The following is a 21,075-nucleotide window of genomic DNA, read 5'->3' as shown; positions in this document are numbered from 1 at the left end:
CGCGCGCCGACTTCAAGAGGCCGCCTGCAGCTCCTCCTCCGGCCTGAGGAGGCAGACCGGATTCCTACGTGAAGGAGGGCGGAACCTGCTGAGAGGGTCACACTGATAACGGCTGGGCCACACTGAGGGGAGGAGTCACGTTGAGAGGAGGGGTCACAATGACAGAAGGAGTCACTCCCACACGAGGGGTCTCACTGCGTAGGAGAAACACACGGAGAAGGGGTGTAGAACTCAGGGTTCTGGCACACACTGATGGTGGCAGTGTCTTACTGGGGAAAGGCCCCTCTCAGGGGAGGGGTCTCCGAGGGGAAGGGCTCCTGGAGGGGCGGGGTCTTGCCGAGGGTGGGATCTCGCGGAAGGAGGGGCTTCCCTGCAGGAGGAGGCTTCTCTTTGGAGAGAGGGGGTCGTTTGGCAGAAAGAGCGAGAGGAAGGTCCAGGCGGGCGGTCACTGGGCGGAGGCACTGGAATGCAACCTTTATTCGAGGGAAGCGGGATGGAGTGAGGAGGAGTCGGGGCCACGCCGGGGCTGGGCCGGCCAAGGGCTCACCGCAGCCCCGGGGCGTCACGGCCGCCCGCGAACGTGGAAGGTGTCGGGGGTCCAGAGGTTTCAGGAGTTGGGCGGAGACCGGGAATGGGCCGGCGGGGCCAGGGCGGAGGCCGGGGCGGCGGGCAGGTTGCTGGGCGGCCGCCGACTGTGGCTGGGCCTGCGGGGCTACTGCTCTGCCCCTCTGGTCGGTGGAGCGGAGACAGCGGGCGGCTCCCTGAGCCCGGCCCTCAGCCGACAGCGCTCTGAGGACGGCCAGAGACATCCGAGCTGCGCGTACGCACAAGCAGCCCACCGTTCCAGTCAGTTATTCAGCTCGAGCCTGAACTTACTTGACCCCGACGCCCCAGCCCCGCTCGCGTCGCGGCCACCGGTCGCGGGGTGCGCACCTGGGGGGCGTGGCGCTGCCCCGAGGCCCGGCTCGAAGGAGTTAAGCGGAGGCCCGGCCCAGCCCCGCCCCCAGCAGGCCGCGGAGCCTGAGCCCCAGCGGCGAAGCGCAGAGCCGCCGCCCGCCCGCCCGCCTCCGCCTGCGGGAGCCAGCCCGCCTGCCCGCCGCCGCCCGGAGCGCCACCGCCGCCGCCCGGCCCAGGCCAGGCCCAGGCCCAGGCCCAGGCCGTGCGCAGAGAGGAGCGGCGCGGCGGGGGCGGGCCCAGGACCTCCGGCGGACCTTCCATTCTCCGGGGCGGGAGCGGAGTCCCGGCGCCCGATCGGGCTGGGCCCGCGCCCATGGCTAGTGGGGCCTGCCCGGGCCCCGGGGACCCTGCCATGTGAGGCAGGCCCGGGCTGGGGGCCCGGCCATGGCCGGGGAAGGGCCCCCACTGCGGGGCCCTGGGCCCGGGCCGGGAGAGGCGCCGGGGGAGGGGCCCCCGGGGCCGGGGGGAGCGGGCGGAGGCCCGGGCCGGGGCCGCCCCTCCTCCTACCGGGCCCTCCGCAGCGCTGTGTCCAGCCTGGCGCGCGTGGACGATTTCCACTGCGCCGAGAAGATCGGGGCCGGCTTCTTCTCTGAGGTCTACAAGGTAGGACCGGCAGAGAGGGCAGAGGGGCGGGACCGAGCCTTAGACAGGAGGCTGGAACTGGGGCCGGACTGGGGCGACCCGCCCGGGACTCGCCGGCCTCTGCCGCCCCCAGGTTCGGCACCGACAGTCCGGGCAAGTCATGGTGCTGAAAATGAACAGGCTCCCCAGTAACCGGGGAAACACGCTACGGGAGGTGCAGCTGATGAACCGGCTCCGGCACCCCAACATCCTAAGGTGAGCGGGCCCCAGGCGCTTGCTGGGAAGCTTGCTGGGGGAAGGGGAAAGATCCCGCCGGAAAAGTGGGAACTGTGGAGGGACTGGGGCTCTCACAGCCTGCCCTCCTATCTTCCCCATCCTCTTCCAGGTTCATGGGGGTCTGTGTGCACCAGGGGCAGCTGCACGCTCTTACAGAGGTGAGGATGTGCCAGGAAGCCCCCCCCCCAATCAAGGGGAGAGAGAGTCAGCAGCCCGGTGCATCTGCAGAGGAATAATGAGAAGCAGCAGGACCTTCTCCCGGGGAGGCTTCCCTGAACTTCCCTTTGGGCAAACCACAAATAAAAGGCCTCAGCTGGTCCCATCCTCTGTGTTCTCTAGAGCAGTGCTGTCCAATAGAACTTTCTGCAGTGCTGAAAATGTTTTATATACCTGTGGTAGCCACTAGCCACATGTGGCTAAGGAGCCCTGGAAATGTGGCTAGTGTGACTGAGAAACTGAATGCTTAATTTTATTTAAAATTAATAATTTAAATAGTTGCACATTTATTGGACAGGACAGCCCTAGAATATGAATGGGGGATCCTAGAGCATTGGACTCACTCTTCTCACCTTTGCAATCCTCCTGAGTGTCCCCTGGCTTATAAGTGAGAGACGGAAACTACAGACTGAAACCTTGACATTCATTCCCCTTCTCCTCCCTCTATGCCACAGTATATGAATGGGGGAACCCTAGAACAGCTGCTCAGCTCCCCCGAACCCCTATCCTGGCCTGTCAGGCTCCGCCTGGCTCTGGACATCGCCCGTGGCCTGCGGTACCTGCATGCCAAAGGGGTATTCCACCGAGACCTCACATCCAAGGTAGGCTGGCGAGGTGGGTGGAGGCATGAAAGGGGACTTGAGACTATTAGGTTGTAACTAGCCCATGGATGTAGGATGTTGGAGTAGCAAGGCATTGGAGAATGGGGGTCTGGGGTGAAGGGGAGTGCCCTGAGGAAGTGAGTACCATGCTGTGTTTGGAGCGATGGATGATGTTGCAAATTGGGGTGCATGGGAGGACTGGGAGATAGAAAGGGTTGGGGTGACTCGGGAGTGACAGGGCTTTGCAGTGTGTATTAGGAGATCAGGGAGCAGAACGTGATGGATGTGTGGGGATGCTATATGTGTATGTCAGAACTGTCTGATCCGACGGGATGACCGAGGCTTCACAGCTGTTGTGGGTGACTTCGGGCTGGCTGAAAAGATTCCTGTGTATAGGTGAGGTGAATGCCCCTGTCCCCCCAAACCTCCCAGGAAGCCCCTATCTAAGTGAAGCCCCCAGGGACACTTCCCTTGGAGTGGGGAGGGGATGACCTCATGCCCTTTTGTTTGGCGGGGTGTCCTGAGTGGGATGTTTCTGACCACTCTGCCCCTGCTCCTACAGGGAAGGGGCAAGGAAGGAGCCATTGGCTGTAGTGGGTTCTCCGTACTGGATGGCTCCAGAGGTGTTGCGGGGTGAGCTGTATGATGAGAAGGTAAGACATCGACCCTTCAGACCCCTAAGGCCTTCCAGAGACCCTTGAAATACTTACAAGGCCCCATCCCAAGTTCCTCAACAACCCTACCAGATATTCACGAGACCCTCAAGATCCCCCTTGCCCCTCAAGGCACCCCTCCAACACATGAAAACTGTCAAGCCTCCCCTCTGAATTCTGACATATTCTGACAAAATTCTGACATGAAAACTGTCAATTTCTCCCCCTGACATTTACTCTTACCCCCAGGCCGATGTCTTCGCTTTTGGGATCGTCCTCTGTGAGCTCATTGCGCGAGTACCAGCGGATCCTGATTACCTACCGCGTACTGAGGTGAATGATGTCTCCGGGTTTGAAAGGAGGAACTCCAGACTGGGCAGCTCGTAACCAAGGAGGGCTCCCTGGAGGTTCAGGTCCTGATTAGGGGGCAGAAGGAGAACCCAAGGAAAGCTGACTTGGAGGCCCCTCCTCTCTGTCCCCGCAGGACTTTGGCCTGGATGTGCCTGCTTTCCGGACCCTTGTAGGGGATGACTGCCCACTGCCTTTCCTGCTCCTGGCCATCCACTGCTGCAGTGTAAGAGCTCCCTCTCCCTCACTGCCCTCCGCCCCCATCCATCAGCTGACAAGGCTGTCCTGTCCCAGCTGATGGGAGGAAAACTCAGGGACCCTCTTTGGGAGCACTGAGTGAAGCTGCCCCTGTCTCTGCCTATCAGATGGAACCTAGCACTCGTGCTCCCTTCACCGAAATCACCCAGCACCTGGAGTGGATCCTGGAGCAGCTGCCTGAGCCAGCACCCCTCCCCAGGGCTCCCCTGACACACAGTCAGGGTAAGTGAGCATGACCTGACCCAGCTGAAGTCCTTTGCCTCTTTCCTCCTCAGAACTCAGGGAATCATCTGGGGGAGACTAAGCGTATTTATTAGTTGCGAAGGCTGGGGGTGGGGGTGGGGTGAAAGAAGACCGTTTCCTAATTCTAGAGCCTGAGGGAGAGGAAGAAGGAAAGAAGAGGTAAAAGGGGGCTGGAGGTGACATCTCCCCTTTCCAGAGCACCCTTTGGGACTCCCTTTTCTAAGCTCTAGTCCCCCCAGCCTCCTGGTGAATAATGAGGCCCTCAAGGAGCTATGATCAGTGCCGAGAACAGTGATCACAGACTTTTCTGTCTGCAGGCTCTGTTTCAAGAGGGGGTCCCTCTGCCACGCTTCCCAGGCCAGACCCCCGGCTCTCCCGAAGCCGGTCCGACCTCTTCCTGCCCCCATCACCAGAATCACCCCCCAACTGGGCAGACAGTCTGACTCGAGTCAACCCCTTCTCACTACGGGAAGACCTCAGGGGTGGCAAGATCAAGCTCCTGGACACACCCAGCAAGACAGTCGCCCCCCTGCCCCTTGTGCCACCATCACCACTGCCCTCCACCCAGCTGCCCCTGGTGACCACTCCAGAGACCCTGGTCCAGCCTGGGACACCAGCCCGCCGCTGCCGCTCGCTGCCATCATCCCCTGAGCTCCCCCGACGTATGGAGACAGCACTGCCAGGTCCTGGCCCTCCCACTGTGGGCCCCTCGGCCGAAGAAAGAATGGAGTGTGAGGGCAGTAGCCCTGAGCCAGAACCCCCAGGACCAGCTCCCCAGCTGCCCCTGGCCGTGGCCACAGACAACTTCATCAGCACTTGTTCCTCGGCCTCCCAGCCCTGGTCCCCTAGATCAGGACCTCCCCTTAACAACAACCCCCCAGCTGTGGTGGTGAACTCCCCACAAGCCTGGGCTGGGGAGTCCTGGAACCGGGCCCAGCATAGCCTGCCCCGGGCGGCAGCCCTGGAGCGGACAGAACCCTCACCGCCCCCTTCAGCTCCCCGGGAGTCTGACGAGGGGCTGCCCTGCCCCGGCTGCTGCCTTGGCCCCTTCAGTTTTGGCTTCTTGTCCATGTGCCCCCGCCCCACACCAGCTGTTGCCCGCTACCGCAATCTGAACTGTGAGGCGGGCAGTCTCCTCTGCCACCGTGGGCACCATGCCAAGCCACCCACACCCAGCCTGCAGCTGCCTGGGGCACGCTCTTAGCAGTGGGCCCTATGGTCTCAGGCCTCCAACTTTGGCCTTCGGGACGCCCTGTGAGGACAGAGCACAGATGCTGGACAGTGCCGGCCCCAGATGGGCTGACCCACCCTTCTCCCTGTATAGGAGAACCTCAGCATGGACTTGAGAGACAGAATATTTCCTATTCATCCCCTGGGCTTGCTCTCCCGTGGGAATCACTGAACCAGACACAGCATTGCTGATACACGAGACTAACACGTGCAAATTATTTAAAAATATTTCAATAAAACTGCCTGGCTGGCTCCGGGCTGCCCCTATCCGCTCAGCCGGTGCGCCCTCCTCACACTCCCCCCATTCCACTATGGGAGGTTCTTGGGGAGGCCAAAGTCTCTTCTAGAGGCTTCTTCACCCTTTTCCCAGGAGCAGTTCAGTTTGTGGGACAGGATTTCAAGCAGGCGGCAGGCTGTCTAGAAGTGTTGGGCGTGGATCAGCCCATGGCCGGGCACTGGCCAGGCAGAGTGAGGGAGCACTGGAGGGAGATGATCTCAGGACCTGCAGGCTGCAGGTTAGGATGAGGGGCACAGGCTCTTGTTGGCATGAGTATCTGGAGAGTAAAGCATCGGTGAGCTCCACAGTCGACTGTCACTAAGAACTCTCATCCAGCTCACCCCATCTGCCCAGCTCCCTGGACAGCCACATCTCCGGCCTCCCTCAGTTCCATGTCTTCCCCGCCCAACCCCCCCTTACAGCAGACCAAGCCCGCGGAGGCTGTGGACATGACTGTCACTCCCAGGAACAAGTTTTCCCCCTGACCCCTGGACCCCTGCTCTGAGTCCCTCCTTCCCCCGGACTCCCAGGCCTCAGTCCCACCACTCACACTTACCCAGCTCAGTGCAAAGAGTGGTCCCCATCTGGATACCTGAAAGCTTCCATCTCACAGATGCAGGGAAGAGAGGATGAACACTTCTCCTGCTGCAATTTTGGCCAACTACTTTGTAGCTTGGCACATTTGGGGCTTTCAGTATAATACCTATAATCAAACCTGAAACAGTGGTGCAGTAGAACTGGGATAAGCTTTGCTTCCTCCTATCCTATCCTCTCTTCTGTCCCTTGCCCTGTATAGCACCTGACCCTGCCTGCCTAAGGCGACGCTAGGGCGTGGTTCACAGCGGAAGTCTGGACTCCAACCCAAAGAGGCTTTAGGACCAAGGGAAGGAGAAGCCTCCCAAGGTCTTAAAGATGGAAACTCCAGTTAGGGAACATAGGAGGTGACTACCTTATTTCAGCGTCCCTGGGGCTGATCCTCAAAGTAACCCCCCTACTCCCTTAATTACTTCCCTGGGGCAGCTGTAGTGCCCCAAGGGGCCCCGACTGAGAAAGTACCACCTCAGTGTGGGCAGCCTTGTCAAGGGACAGGAAATTAGAACTCCAGGGTTCTCCATCAGCTGTGAAGCCCTAGCTAAACCCTCAGCTTCTCCCTCCGAGAGAAAGATGACATAGGTCCCAACCTAGTAATTAAAAAAAAAGGCATGTGCCAAGGACTGCTAGGTACTGGGGATAGAATAGAGAATAGGACTGCCACAAAGAGTTATTAATCAAATGGAGGAAATGGACAAATCGGCAATTACAATATTTATTGTGAAAGAGTTTTGGGAGCAGGACCTGGAGGGAAATCTCATTACTATGTCTTTATGAAGGGATTATGGAGTTGGAAATGCCCAAAAGTCTTAACAAACTTACCCAGAGATTCTTGTGCCATCAATCCACTGCCAGTACTTGTTAAAGCTGAGGCCAATCCAATATGAATCAAGCTGACCAACTTGTGCCAACAGCTTGTTTAAGCTGCTGGGATAACCCTGAGGGGAGATTCAGAGAGTCCAGAGGTTTGGGGAGAGTGATGAGAAACATGGGAATGGGGGCGGGGGTGCGGGGAGGAGGGGACCTTGGCTGATGGAAGAAAATGAACACTCTAGGGAGGCCTATGCACTTTGACAAGAGGACTGTGTCCAACTTCGGTGCATGGCATCAGCTCATGGGTGACCTACCCCTGCATCCTTCAAGTGCCACCGTCCAGATGCGGGCTCACCCTTCAGTTCACCCCCAGCTGGGTAAGAATTTCCACGAGCCTTTGAAGGGCAGTCATTCTGTGGGCTGTTCTGGTCACAAGGAACCAGTCCCTACAATCCAGCCAACTAGGTATGGGACCGCTAGGCCTGAGAGGCCATGAGAGTCAAAGAACCTGTTAAGCAGCCCAGAAAGCTGACCAGAAAGCTGAGAAACAGATTAAAGAAAAGATGGTTCAGAAGTTTCAACTCTCATGCCAGCTCTAATCAGCTAGTAGGGGCCGCCTGGAGCACTGGGTTGAGAAGCTGCATGGAAAAGGAATGCAGGCCACAGCATGCAAGCCGTGTGTGCACTGCCATTCCTGACTTGACGACATATGTCCCTTTACCTAACAGTACCCACTACAGTCTGTGAACAAGAGTATGCTTACGAAATAAGGATGAGACACATCACTGAATGTGGCCAGGTCAGAGGACAGAGATTTACAGTGTTTTCGGCTCTCCTCCCAACTTCTCTGAGTAACTGAGACGTAAAAGCAACTCCTCTCGTTCAATACCCATCCCATGGGACAGCAGGTGTCTAAAAATCAGAAAGAGTGTGACAGCACAGCCAGACCCAGGCGGGAGATCTCAACACCTGGGGTGAAAGTGACCTCTCAGCAATCTGGTTGCTAATGGTGTTCCCCTGGGTCTAATCTCAGCACCTTCACTGACTTCTAGTCCTTGATCTTGGCAATCTTGCTTTCTTTTACCTCCCCTGAAAATGCCATACCTGTGTACACTTAGTAAAAGCCTTTCACATTCAGCAACTTTACTCCTTAACAACCTGGGAGGTTTATTGTAATAGAGCTGGTGGTACTATCCCCAATTTCTGAACGACTGCAGTCCACCCCCCTCCATTTTGGCTATCCTCACCTTGGCGCCCCCAAAAGTGTTCAGTAGGCCTCCCATTCATCTGATTAGCTCTCAAAAGCATTCCCCACTGCATATTCAAAACTCTCCCACACTCCTCGGGCTGCAGCTGCCTCCCTCCCTCTCCGCTCTTCCACAGTGGACAACCTTGGTACCTATTTTGCTGAAACTGTCAGACACTTGATGGGAACTTGCTCCATTTCCCTCCCCTGACCTCAAAATTTGTCTCTTCTCTATTCTTCTTTTCCTGAATATCCATAGAAATCAACATCCCTCTTTTTTATCCCACACCCCAGTCTGTGCTCCTGATCCTACCCTACCTCTCTCTATTGCTTGACTCTACCTCCATCACTCAAAAATCACTTCTTCTCCACGAGCTCTCTCTCTTCTGTCTACATTTTCTCATGTCCCCATCTAGCTACCCCTTGAGTTACTGTCCCACGGCAACTTAAAGGAGTAAAAAGAAGTCGGTGTAGCCAAATGGCAGAGGGCGAGGGGATAAGCGACATGCTGAAAGGTAGGCAGGGGCTTTGGAAGCCATGTTAAGGATTTTTTATTTTTATATTACAAGCAAAAGAAAGTCAATGTAGAGTTCACATAGAGGAATTTTGTTCACTGGCTATATATATCCCAAGAGCCTGGCATAGTGCGGGACATACAGTATGTATTCCACAACTTTTGTTGTAATTAAGTAACTGGAATGACATGATCTTAAGTGAGAGGATGTGATCAGGTTTTTGTTTTTAAAGGATTACCTTGGCTGCAATATGAAGAGTGGATTTGGTGGGGAAGTGCTTAGGAAAAACATTCAGCAAGCTGTTGAAGCTATTCTTGTAAGAGATGGGGCTGGGCAAAAACACAAATGGATATATAGACTTGGTGGTGGAAAATGGAGGGAATTCTGTGCTGGAGCAGGGCATCTGCTGATAGTGAGAGGGAAGGCAGTGGGTAAGGAGTTATTAAGGAGAACAAGCTGACCCCTGCTGCAGAGTTGCCAGGCAGCACTGAGGCCCCAGCTGAGGTTGAGACTAGAGGTTCAGTGGCACCAACCAGAATGATTGCATAATTTCTCATACTTGGGTGCAGGCATGGGCAAGGTGGGCAGTCAAGTTCACCCAGAGTTGACATACTGCAGTCAGGTACACAGAAGGACAATGGAACAAGGAGTGAGTGGTTGAAGTGATGGGCCCCAAAATCCAAGATGGGCATAGAGAAAAGTGAGGACGGACAGCTAGTGGAAAGGGAGGAAACGGGAGTCAGCGGGCGGGAGGCCTCAGTGTGGTTGAAGAAGAAGTGTGGAGAAGCGTGGAGGGGTGGGCAGTTGTGGTCAGAGTGGAGGTCTGAAACCTGCCTTTCAGCAGAAGAGCAGTTTGGGATACTGAGGTCTAGGGTGCAGCTGAGGGGACATGTGGCAGCACTGGCAAGGAACTGAGGGTCATAGAGAATAGGAAGGTTAAAGAAATGAGGGCTGGGGGTGTCCGCACATGATCTCGCTGTCTAAGCCTTGGGGGAGTATCCAGATGGCCCCTGAGCTAGACAGAGCCTAACCTCAAACATAGATAACCAGTTCATGAACACACCAGTCCCCTTGGGCCTGGCACCCTGCCTCGAACCTCAGCCTGCTTTGGCACAGCCTCTCCCCTTTTATGTGTCCCATCCCTCATCCCCACATACCGGCTTGACTCCTGCTCTTAAAATGGATGAACACTCCACCCCAATTCCCTACCCCGCGAAACCCCCACCCACCTCACTGTGAGTGCCACCCACACTCGAGAGCTTCAGCTGCCTTGCCCTACCACCAGACTGCACCTTGTCAATCAGTAGTTCTCTATCTTTTGGGGAATCTCAGATGTAGTGAGAATTAATTAAAGCTATAGACCCTTTCTTTAGAAATATGGGCAAACAACCAATTTCACATCCAAATTCAGGGAGTTTCCAGATCCTTGACACTGATGTCAAGCCAGATGAGACCTGAGTTTGCTGCTTTGGACAGTATGATTTGCATTGCTGGCTGCTACCCTCCTCTCCACCTCAGGATCCGCCTTAAAGCTGGGCGAGTCCCCCTAACTCCAGTATGCAGCTAGATCCTTCTCCCTGTTGGTCAAGGCTGCACAGCTCATGTCAGCCACCACTCTGGTTCACTACTCCTTTCCTGAACAAGTCAGTGGCCCCCTGATAGACAGACAGACCGCTGCCCCGAGTGTCTCCTCACTTCAATCCATCCCTCACAGCAGACCCTCCCATTTCTCCTCTCCCAGAGCAGATACCTGATGAGGGGCATGTGAAGAAGGGCCTCAGTGTGTCCTGCATGCTGCTCAGCCTCTGTTTCAGGTTCCTCCTCTCCTCCTCCTCCCTTTGCAAGTCCTCTTTTGTCTTCTCCCTGTCGGACTGGCAGGCCTGTAACTGCTCTTTGGTAGCCAGGCCAACTTTCTGTTCCACCTGCAGTGCTTCCTGAGTCTGGGCCAGCTCCCTATGGGACCCCTGCAGAGCTGCTTCCCTCTGCCCCAACTGGGTCATCTTTTGGGTGAGCTGCTGCCTCAGGCTGCTGTTAGTGGCTTCCAGAACCCTGTTCATCTGCTGGAGCTGCTGAGACACCTGCAGATCTGTTTGGCCATAAAGAGAGATTTGGAGGGTGTCTTCTTCAGCCGCACCCTGGTGCCCCGAGACTTCAGTGCCAGTCCTTTTTCTGCTTCCTGCAACTTTCTGCATAACAGGCTGAAATATAGGATCTGACCACCTACAGCTTAAGGAGGTACTGGATTAGGTAAGGACAATTTAGGAAGATGGCCTTCTAAAACAGACCTGGCTGGAAACCAGACGGAAAGCTAAGGATGTGGTGGTAGTGCCCCTGGGCCTTGCCGAGGAAGGGCACCCGTTGGGGAGAGCAGAGGAGAAAGTCGTTAGGGGTAAGTGGGAAGTGGGGGTCAGCCATACTCACAGCGCACTCCCAGGCAGATGGAGGCCACCCCCAGCAGCAGGCAGGTGAGGAGCACGCCGAGCACGAGGTACTGCCTGAAGGCTGCACGGCCTTAGGGAGACAGTGGGATGAGGCCGGTGAGCCCCAGGAACCAGTTTACAGACTGGGGGATGGGTGGGTGGGGAGATTCATGGGAAAGAGCATCCCTCATCCCTCGACGACCTGGGGCAGGCATGGCTGTTTGTGTCGGGAGTGAGTTTCCGCAGGTAGCGGAAGAAGGTGTTCCAGAATAAAGGCTGACGATTGTTACCGGTAAGGAGTGAGGGGCACTACCCGGTAGGAGTGGAACTGTCTCAGACCGAGACAGGGGAGTGGGTATGTGAATGGGACCATCGTAAGGGGGGCGGGGGGGGGGGTCTGGGGCGACACGTCGGAAAGATCTATACGAGGACGAGTGAAGGAGGGGGGGAATGGTCCGGGGCCTCCCCGGCTCACCACCGACCAGAGCCGCCCCCGAGGGCCCCGCAGCGCCGGCCGGGACCCGCCCGGGGGCGCGCGTGCGCTGGGCGGGGGCGCCGCACTCACCGCGGAGGAGGCGCCCGGCCGCCGACGACGTCACGGAGCTCCGCGCGGCGGCCGGCGGCTGCGACTGGAGCCCTGCAGACCGGCGGCTCCAGCTGGAGGAGGGAGGCCCGGAACTGCCCCTTCCCCCACCCCGGGCTCCGCTGCGCCGGGGCCCCCAGCACTCCCGGGATCTCCCGTGTCCCTCCCGGGTCTACCTGCTCTTTCCCCGGGGACCCCCTCTTCTCCCGCCCGGGTCTCCCTTTATCCTTTCCTCAGGGGCCCTCATCTGCCGGTCCCAGACCCCCTCCCCAACCCTGCCTTCCCTCTCCGTAGACTCCCCATCCCCGCTGGGACTCCCCTCCCCCAGGGCTGTCCCGATCCCACAGCGGAGCCCTGATCTTCCCCTGGGATCTCCCCTGCCGCAGGGAGCTTCATTCTCCCCCTGGCTCCCTTTATCCAGTGCTCACGCTTTTCTTTCTTAAGAACCCTCTCCTTTCCCCAAGGATCTTGTCCTCCCAAGAATGCGGACTGTGGCCTCCCAGCTCAAGACACAGCCCCCGACGAACACATACCTGGGCTCTCCATACCTGCTTTGTCCCCTAGTCCAGCAGGAGCCGAGCTCGAGCCCCCTGGGACTGGGGGCACCTGTACGTTCTCATAGGTGAGTTCCCCGTCCTCGTCAGCCTCTGGATCTGGAGATGAGAGAAAAGGGAGCAAGGTGGGAGTCGGAATGGGGTCTATAGAGTGGGGATGGGTTATGAAGGAGGTTGGGGATGCAGAGTCAAGGAGACGGCTCATGCACCCTTACCCTGTCCTACTCGGCTGGCGATGCCCTTCTTCAGGGGAGCCTTCACAAACCGCAGGTCTGCATAGGTGATGGCCTCAGCCATGGTCCTGAGCTTCTCTGCCCCCACCTGTCTCCCCAGTCTCCCAATGGCCCAAAGCCTCCCTTGCCACGCTCCCCTCTGTCCCTTCACACTCGTAGGTTCTGGGTTCACTCTGTGACCACCCAGCTTAGTGCTCTGCCCTGTGACTTCCAGTCACAAAAGAGGAAGATGTGAGCAAGTCTCAGACAGATGGGTTTAGTGAAGCGGATTGCATCCTTGAGTCCTGGTCAGAGGAGCAGGGGAGGGCAAACTGAGGTCCAGAGCATGTGGTAGGGGTGGGGGTGTCACAGGACCACTACTCAGGCCTGTCCCTGTGTCCTGCCTGTGCTCCCCATCATGCATCCCAGACCCACTTGGGCGGTGCTGGGCTTCACGCCCATCCTTCTGCTCATCTACCCTGATCTGCCCCACACTTCTCTCCTGGCTGCAGCGTCCACAGGCATATCTATGCGTAGTCAGAGCTCTTTTGTGCTCAACTGACCCTAGAGGATCTCCCCAATGATTGCTCCAGGGTGGGGCTCCACCCTTCTCATCAGATTGGAGGGATTCTAGTGTGGAGCCCTAGTTCCTCATCATCCTGGGGTTCCCAGCAGGTATGGGTTCCCATAGAGGGGTCCCTAAATTGGTGAGGCGCATCACCCTATCAGTTTGGGGGCTTTCAGAGTGGACTCAGCTCCTCTCCTGCTGTAGTCCCACAGAGCTGCTGCAGATCCCACACACAGGGAGGTTCTCTGTCTGAAGCCCTTCCTGGGAGTGTGGTAGCCCTTTAGAGGATGCAGAGGGTCTGGGACCAAACTGTTTCTCCTCTGTAAACACCCCAGATCCCCTCTTCACAGCCTTGCCCTGGCCCCCTCCACCCTTGTTGCCAGAGTGATCACACCTGTGGCCAGTCAGCCCCTTCCTCATCCCATCTTGCCCCCTGCCAGACTCACAGTGTCCCCTGTGTCCCAGTATCTGAGCTGGATCCAGCAAGCTGAGTCCAGGAGCCAGGGGCTCTGGGATAGGCCTGGGCTGTCCTGAGGAGGAGGGACCACCCCAGCTTGTGGAAGAGCCTGCTGTACTGACCGCTCATGAACTCTTGTGGGGGGTCAGAGGGCAGGCGAGCAAAGGAGGATGAGGAAGGGCTGCAGCTTCTCAGAGGGGAGCAAAGAGACAAAGCAGCAGGGTGCTGAGCATACTCTGTACCAGCTGAGGGTTTGATATTTTCTTGGTTTGGTTGTGATTCCTCTCTTACTTCCCTAGTAAGATTCTTCTTTTAAAAAGTCCAAACATTGTCCCATTACACCCAGCCCCGAGGAAAAAGGAGCATTTATGGGGGAAGACTAGGGGCTGAGGGGCTCATTGGTGGTGAGGGCCTGGCTGATGGAGGAGGGGGACACAGTGGGGAGGAGGGAGCAGCTGAGCAGTGGTTCAGAGTTGCTCCCTAACGTTCTTTTACCAGGGTGTGACCCCAAAAAGGCCTTCTTCTGGGGGTGGGAAGAGGCTAGGACAAGACAAGATATGAAAGTGGGAAAAAACCCACCCCCAATGGGTGACATCCGCCCCCTCAGAAACCCCCCTCTGCAGCTGTGGGGAGGGAAAGCAAGGGGAAAGAGATCCTCACCGCACGCTAACCGCTAACAGCTCATAGTGTATGGTTAGTGGTGTGTGGAGGAGCACTGTGGTGGGCCCGTGGGGTGGTCTAGAGCTCTGCCAGACAGCGCCACCCATCCCACCCCAGAGAAAGTGCCCAGTGAGGCAGAAGAGTACGTTTGTCCCCCGAGGAAGGAGCCAAAGGGAGAGGCAGGTGTGTGCATGTGTGTGAGTGTGCATGCATGCACATGCATCCCTGGGTCCTTGTGGTCTGTTGGGGTGTCTGTGTGAGGTGAGCATCTATGTTAGGGCCTGTGTGGAGGGTTAAGCACGAAGGATTCTGTGGGCTGAAAGATGCCTGTGATAGATGTTATTTTTATCCATGGCAAGGAATGACGGGCCATTTTCAGAAAAGTCTTAAAAGGTCATGGGGACGGATTCTACAAATATTTCCTTTCTAAGGCTCACTGCTTCCTAAGATATCCCTGCAGCTGTTAACCGTCCCTGCTTGATTAAAGTTTCCAACTACCCAGGCCCCTCCCCCAGGCACCCTGTCAGGGCCTCCCCCAGATAACAGGCAGTGGTATGAGTTGGTGACTCCCTGGGGGCCTCAGGGGCCCGTGAGAGCGAGTGGGAGCGTGTATAGCAGCTGCTGGCAGGGTGGGTGGGGGCAGTCAGGGTACCTGTATCTGTGGTGAACGGGGTGGGGGTGCAGCATGTGTGTAAATCAACTGCAGGAAACTTGTAAGAATTCTGTAAACTGTAGCTAATGTCCCAGTTTTCAGAACCAGCACACAAGTGAACATGGCCTGGATGCCAGGTAAAGTGCCAAAACCAAGCTTCCAGTATGCGTTCAAAAAGAGTCCATGGGCTGGGGAGGGAGCTGGGACATGCTGAGCTGCACACCCACGATCCGTGGACGTCCTACACAGGCGGCTGCGTGTCTCTGCTCTAGCTCTTTTGGTGATGATTACGTATCTCCTTGTGACATTCTGCATTCTCTTCCGTGGCCTTCTCTTGTGAATACAGTGTGAGAGTGGGATCCTTCTCTATCCCCATGTGTGTCACATGGGGTCTTTGTGATATAGACATTCACATTACCTTTCAAACCTGGACATCAGAAAGGACACCTGTAACTCCGAGCTGCACCTCACCCGCCCGGATGTCAGGACACCTGGAGGGTTTTCAGGAACTGAGGGGCCAGAGCCGTACATTTTGGCATTTCGAGGCCCATAATACCCTCTGAGATCCTAGAGGACAAACCCCAAAGCCCATTCCTCGCCCTCCCCTGACCTCACTGCTGCTTACTAGAGGGAGTGGTTGTTAAGGTGGACAGGAGGAGGGAGCCTGGCTCTGAGGGCAGCTGGGAAGAACGGGCCCTGTGGACAGGGGCTCATCTGTGTGAACTTTGGTGAAGTCCAGCCAACATCAAGAAGCCCAGGATGTCTCCAGAGACTCTGCAAGTCAGGTTATATCTGTCTTCATTATTCTAACGCACTGGCTGTGGGAGGCCCTAATCTGCAGACAGGCTGTTGTAGGCAAAACAATGGCCTCCCAAATGTTCACACTCAAATCCCCAGAACCTGTAAATATGTTACTTTACCTGACAAAAAATTTAAATGTGATTAAGTTAAGGACCTTTAGATGGGGAGATCATCCTGTTCTATCCCTGTAGGCCACTCTAATCATGTGAGTCTTTGAAAGGGAGAAGCTCTCAGAGCCGTGGGAAGAAAGAGATTCGACAGTGGAAGAAGGGGCAGAGAGATGCAGCATGAGATGGACTTCACCCAATTGCTGGCTTCAAAGGTGGAGAAAGGAACCATGAGCCAAGGAATGCAGGCAGCCTCTGGAAGCTAGAAAAGGCGAGGAAACGGATTCTCCCCTAGAGCTTCCAGAAAGGAACCAGCCCTGCCGACACCTCAACTTTAGTCCAGCGAGACCTGTGTCAGACTTCTGACCAACAGACACGTAAGATAAGAAACTTGTATTTTTTAAGCCACTAAGTTTGTGGCAGTTTGTTACAGCAGCAATAGAAAAGTTTCCTGAACTGTGAAGGAAGCATGATGCAAAGAACATGGTATTATAGATAAAGAAGCCAGCCCTGCCACGGTGTGTGGCTTTGGGCAAGTCACGATTTCCTGTCTGTAAAACATGGGATTGTCAGATGATGTCTGACATCAATCAAGGGTATGATGGCTGGAGATTATAGTAGGTGTAGATTTTAGCAAAAGCATCTTTAAAGTCTGTTGAAATAGCTCCAGAGTCAGGAGAGAGAACGGTGGGCCATCGATAGCACTGTTAAAGGGATTCGTGGCTCTTTGATCACTGAAGCCAAAGAGTGCTGGTGGGCCTCCCGTGACTACCTCAGGCCTCTGCTTGGTCCTGTCTTGAATGGTGACACAGAAAGCACATTCATATAGCTGATGCAGAGAGCTGTAAGGAAAAGCAAATACACCGAAAGGCAGACTCAAGAATCTAACGTTGCAGCAGGGCAAAATGACAGCTCCAAACCACAGAAGGAAGGTAATAAAGATAAATAATAATCGCTAGCATTTATTGAAAAATCAAATTTGGGGTTCAAAAAATAAATTACATAAGCTTAGGAGGGAGGGAGTCTGGCTTAACAATAGTTGATGTACAAAAATTTGAGCGGAAAGGTGGTTATCAGGCATTTTGGAGGCTCAAGGGATCTTAGTGAGCCCAACTCACCTATTTTACAAATTAGAAAACTGCGCTCAGTGGACTGTAAGCTCGTTATGAACTAATCGCGTGACTAGGAGGGCTTGTGACAAAAGGCTGCTCCATAGGACTACAATTCCTTTACTAAACACATCAAACATTGTACCAGCCACACCCACAGCCACTGTTAAGGGGGGCAAACCCCTGCTGATGGGGCAGCCCTAGACCCCCAAAAATGTGTTACGTGACCCCCACCTCCTCTGGCCTCACCTGACTGAGATAACCAAGTGGGCAACTGACTCAAGGCTGGCCAGTCCAGAGACCAGCCAGTGGCCTGTGGGAAGGCCTGGCCTGGAAATCAGGGATGATGTGAGCTTGTCAAATTTTCATTCTCAGGAATTTCAGTGGGAAAATACAGAGATAACCACTCAGTCGGCGGTGAGAGCTGAAGGTGAAAGGATGCACAGAGAGTCTGTGTCTGTCCACAGAGGAGAGTCCTCCATACGTAGCAGTGGTGCCCGGCTGCTGTCTCCCACACTTAGAACGGAGTGATTATCCTGGCAGGGGTAATCGAACCTGATTATCATGAGGAGATGGGGTTGCTGCTACAGAGTGGGAGCAGGAGGAACGTATCTGCGTGCCAGGGGATTCACGCGTGCCTCGTGTTGCTCCGTGCCTAGTGATACACTGACCACCAACGGGCCACTGTAGCCTGAAAAGGGTGCAGTATTCTGCCCTCAGATGCCTTGGAAATGATGGTCTGGGTTATCCACCAGGCAACCCAGCTAGACTAGCATCACGTGCTGCTTGAGAGTGAGAGGGGTCTAGAACGGACGGTGGAGGAGGACGGTGAAGAATCTCAGATGCAGCCTTAGAACTAACCACAGCAGTGGGGAGTGTAGCTTGTTCCACTAACGCTCCCGTTGTAAGTTTTTATTCCTCCTCCTCCTCCTTTTTGAAGAAATTGTGACCTTGAACAAGCAGTGACAGCATGAACTTAATGAGAGACATTAGTGAGAGTGGATCTGAGCAATGCACGAGCACTCTGTGCCTCAGCCATCCCTGTCCCCTCAGGCCTTACCACTTGGTGCACATCAGCCTGCCTTCCAACCACCAGCATCTTTGCCTACACCTTGTCTTTGGCAGGGGCTCTGCCCCAACACATGGCAGGCCAAAGGTGGGAGAATCAGTGCCTCTCCTAGAGCAGCTCTCAACCAGTGACTGGCGGAAGCTGGTATAAACACACCAGCAACCTCGCCTCTGGGGGCGCTGGCTCTGAGGACACGTGATCCACTCTGACTCTCCGAGCTCCCCCAGTGGTTTTGAGCCCCAGTTTTCCACCATGGATGTAAAGTGGTATCTCATTATTACTTTAAATTGCATGTCCCTGACTCCTAGTGAATTTGAGCATATTTTCATGTTGGTTAGCCAGTGGGATCTGCTCTTCTATTGGTGTTAGATCCTTTGTATGAATTTTTTCTTCCTCCAGAATTTTATTTTGAAACATTTCAAGCCTAAAGGAAAGTTGAAAGAATAATACAATGAATACTTGTATGTCCTTCATCTAGTATGTCAGTCAAGACTCAATCAAATTGTTCTCACCACATCACAGAAATGACAATTCTGTGACATGATAGAGGTGTTAGCTAACTATGGTGGTAATCGTATTGCAATATATAAATGTATCAAATCAACACATTGCAATATGTAAATATATCAAATCAACAGTTGTACACCTTAAACTTACACAATGTTATATATGCCAATTATATCTCAATTAAAAAAAGGCTCAATCAGAGAAGCAGGCCATTAGGATATGCATATACATATACACACATGTATTTTTTTCAATTAAGAGATTTGTTACAGGGAATTGCCCTTACAATTATGCATTTTTACGAGCTGTTTAAACAGTCTGTGAAAGGTCATTATCTTTGCTTCTAATGCTGGAGCTTGCAGTCTGCAGGGCAGGCAGTCAGGAAGGGAAGACAGATGGAAAGTGGGGGAGCAGGGATAAGCCAGAACCTGTGAGGACAGACTGGAACCCGAGTCAGTCTCTCACTACCGCCAACTTTGATGATGTGAATGTCCTGCCTGCGAAGCTGTGTTTTCACTCCACTGCTCCACTGGAATGCAAGCCCTACTAGTGCACAGTCCTCGCACAGAATAGGCACTCAGTAAGGACAGCCAGTTGTTCCGAGACCATTTGTTATGTCATCCTTGCTTCTCCCAATGTACTGAATTGCCATGTTCTCATGTACACAAACACCTGGTTTTGGATTCCTGTTTTATTCCACTGATCAATTTTTTTCCCTTTACCTATTGATTTGACTTAGTGGCCTTACAGTATGTTCTGATATTTGGTAAGACAACTTTCTCTCACTCTTTTTTAAAAAAAAATATTTTTCCTTGACTATTCTTTGAGATATGAATTGGAATTATCTTAACTGTGTACTTTAATTTTGGGAGAATTGACATTTTTTATGATATTTTATCTTCCCATCCAAGGAGATGGTTGATTTTCTGTTTGTCCCAGTCTTGCTTTATATCTTTTGATAATATTGTATAACTTTCTTCATGTCAGTGCTATGTGTTTCTTGATTAAATTTACACACTATAAAACTTCCACTTATAAAATAAATAAGTCATGGAGATGTGGTGTACAGCATGGTGACTATAGTTAATAATACTATGTTGTATATTTAAAAGTTGCTAAGAGAGTAGATCTTAAAAGTTCTGTCACAAGAAAAAACATTTGTAACTATATATGGTGGTGGGTGTTAACTAGATTTATTGTGATCATTTCACAATATATACAAATATTGAATCATTTATGTTGTACACCTGAAAATAATATAATGTTATATGTCAATTATATCTCAATTTAAAAAAATTTACATACCATAACATAGTGGTTACAAGGGTAGTCTCAGTGCCAAGCTGCCGGGATTCAAATCCCAACTCAAACCCATTATGAGCTAGAGATCTGGGGCAAATCCCTTACTCTCTCTGTTCCTCAGTGTTCTCTTCTGTAAGAATATATATTATAAGAATAATGATAGTCATCTATCTCAAGAGGGTGTTGTGAGGATTGATTGAGTTAATGCAAACAAAGTGCTTAGAGCAGTGGATGGCATTATGGTGGCTATAATTGTTATTATCCTAAAAGTTTTATAATTTTGTAACTATAAATTGATATTTTTCCCATTCTCAATTTGAGATGCTTATTGCTAGAGTCGGAAAAAAGCAATTTTTTTTGTTATATTTATCTTGTATCCAGTGAACTTTCCAAATTATATTGTGTTTTTACTAGAATTTTTTTTACCAGAGTCTTGAATTTTCTGATAATACAATCATATCAGCAAAAAAAAAAAAAGATAGCTTTGTAATTTTTCAGATAATCATAATAATTCATTTTCTTGTCTTACTGCATTTAGTAAAACTTCTAAGATATGTTAAATAATAGGGATAATAGCAGGCATCTCTGTCTAAATTTTTATTTTAATTGAGGTAGTTTTAGTGCTTCACCATTGAGAACAGTATTTGCTGTTAGGTTTTAGTAAAAAGTCTTCATTATATTTAAGCAGTTTTCCTCTTTTTCTTTTTTACTTAGAGTTTTTATTAGGAATGGTATTAAGTTATGCTGGCTCTATATATTAAACATGGGAGCTTTTCTTTTTTTTGTAGTCTTGACTAGTTTCAATGGCATGGAAATTATTATTTAACGTTAGATAAAACTCAGCTGTGGTGCCATTTGGTTGCAGTCTTTTCCAAAAGAAGATCTCTAATCACCTTTCTGTTCTAGTTTTTTCTAAGGTAAGTTGAGCTAGTTAAGATTCCCTCTTTCTCTTGGGTCAATTTTGATCATTTATATTTTTCCTGAAATGTATCCATTTCCCCTAAATTTTCTAATTAGTTGATGAAGAATTTTAATTTGCAGTTTTTTGTAATTCTTTAATTCTCTCTTCTATCTGTAATGATGTTTTCTTTCTCATTACCAATCTTGTCTATTTTTACTCTTTTTTCTACTTAGTTGGTCTTGTAAGAAGTTTACCTATTGTTTTAGCCCTTTTAAAGAACATTTGTTTAATTTATGCTTTTTAGTATTTTTGTTTATTTTCCATTTCATTCATGTCAGCTTTTATTATTTCCTTATTACTTTTGGT

The 21,075-nt window shown here is 52.7% G+C and overlaps 2 protein-coding genes and 1 long non-coding RNA gene across 3 annotated transcripts; 2 read left to right on the top strand and 1 right to left on the bottom strand.

Moving 5' to 3' along the window:
- Positions 1-347: 347 nt before the first annotated feature.
- Positions 348-5,632, top strand: TESK1 (testis associated actin remodelling kinase 1). The gene is made up of 10 exons (XM_004443255.3): positions 348-1,560; positions 1,673-1,794; positions 1,925-1,973; positions 2,487-2,633; positions 2,947-3,029; positions 3,196-3,286; positions 3,536-3,619; positions 3,771-3,860; positions 4,000-4,114; positions 4,453-5,632. Exons 1-10 carry the CDS (start codon positions 1,342-1,344, stop codon positions 5,337-5,339), a joined length of 1,887 nt encoding a protein of 628 aa, XP_004443312.1. The 5' UTR covers positions 348-1,341; the 3' UTR covers positions 5,340-5,632.
- CD72 (CD72 molecule) lies at positions 5,603-12,672 on the bottom strand. The gene is made up of 9 exons (XM_087419535.1): positions 12,580-12,672; positions 12,359-12,463; positions 11,793-11,864; positions 11,229-11,309; positions 10,558-10,893; positions 7,810-7,958; positions 7,056-7,171; positions 6,199-6,357; positions 5,603-5,919 (listed from the first exon to the last, which is right to left on the bottom strand). The coding sequence occupies exons 1-8, from the start codon at positions 12,659-12,661 to the stop codon at positions 6,204-6,206; spliced, it is 1,095 nt and encodes a 364-aa protein (XP_087275661.1). The 5' UTR covers positions 12,662-12,672; the 3' UTR covers positions 5,603-5,919; positions 6,199-6,203.
- Positions 11,825-20,123, top strand: LOC147913277 (uncharacterized). Its single transcript, XR_015549004.1, has 2 exons — positions 11,825-12,432; positions 15,935-20,123. It is a non-coding gene; the product is annotated as an uncharacterized LOC147913277 (long non-coding RNA).
- Positions 20,124-21,075: the final 952 nt, after the last annotated feature.

This window comes from Ceratotherium simum, chromosome 29 (genome assembly GCF_057802395.1).
Source record: "Ceratotherium simum simum isolate JZ-2026a chromosome 29, ASM5780239v1, whole genome shotgun sequence".
Taxonomy (NCBI): Eukaryota; Metazoa; Chordata; class Mammalia; order Perissodactyla; family Rhinocerotidae; genus Ceratotherium; species Ceratotherium simum.
This window is presented reverse-complemented; position numbering and strand designations above follow the sequence as displayed.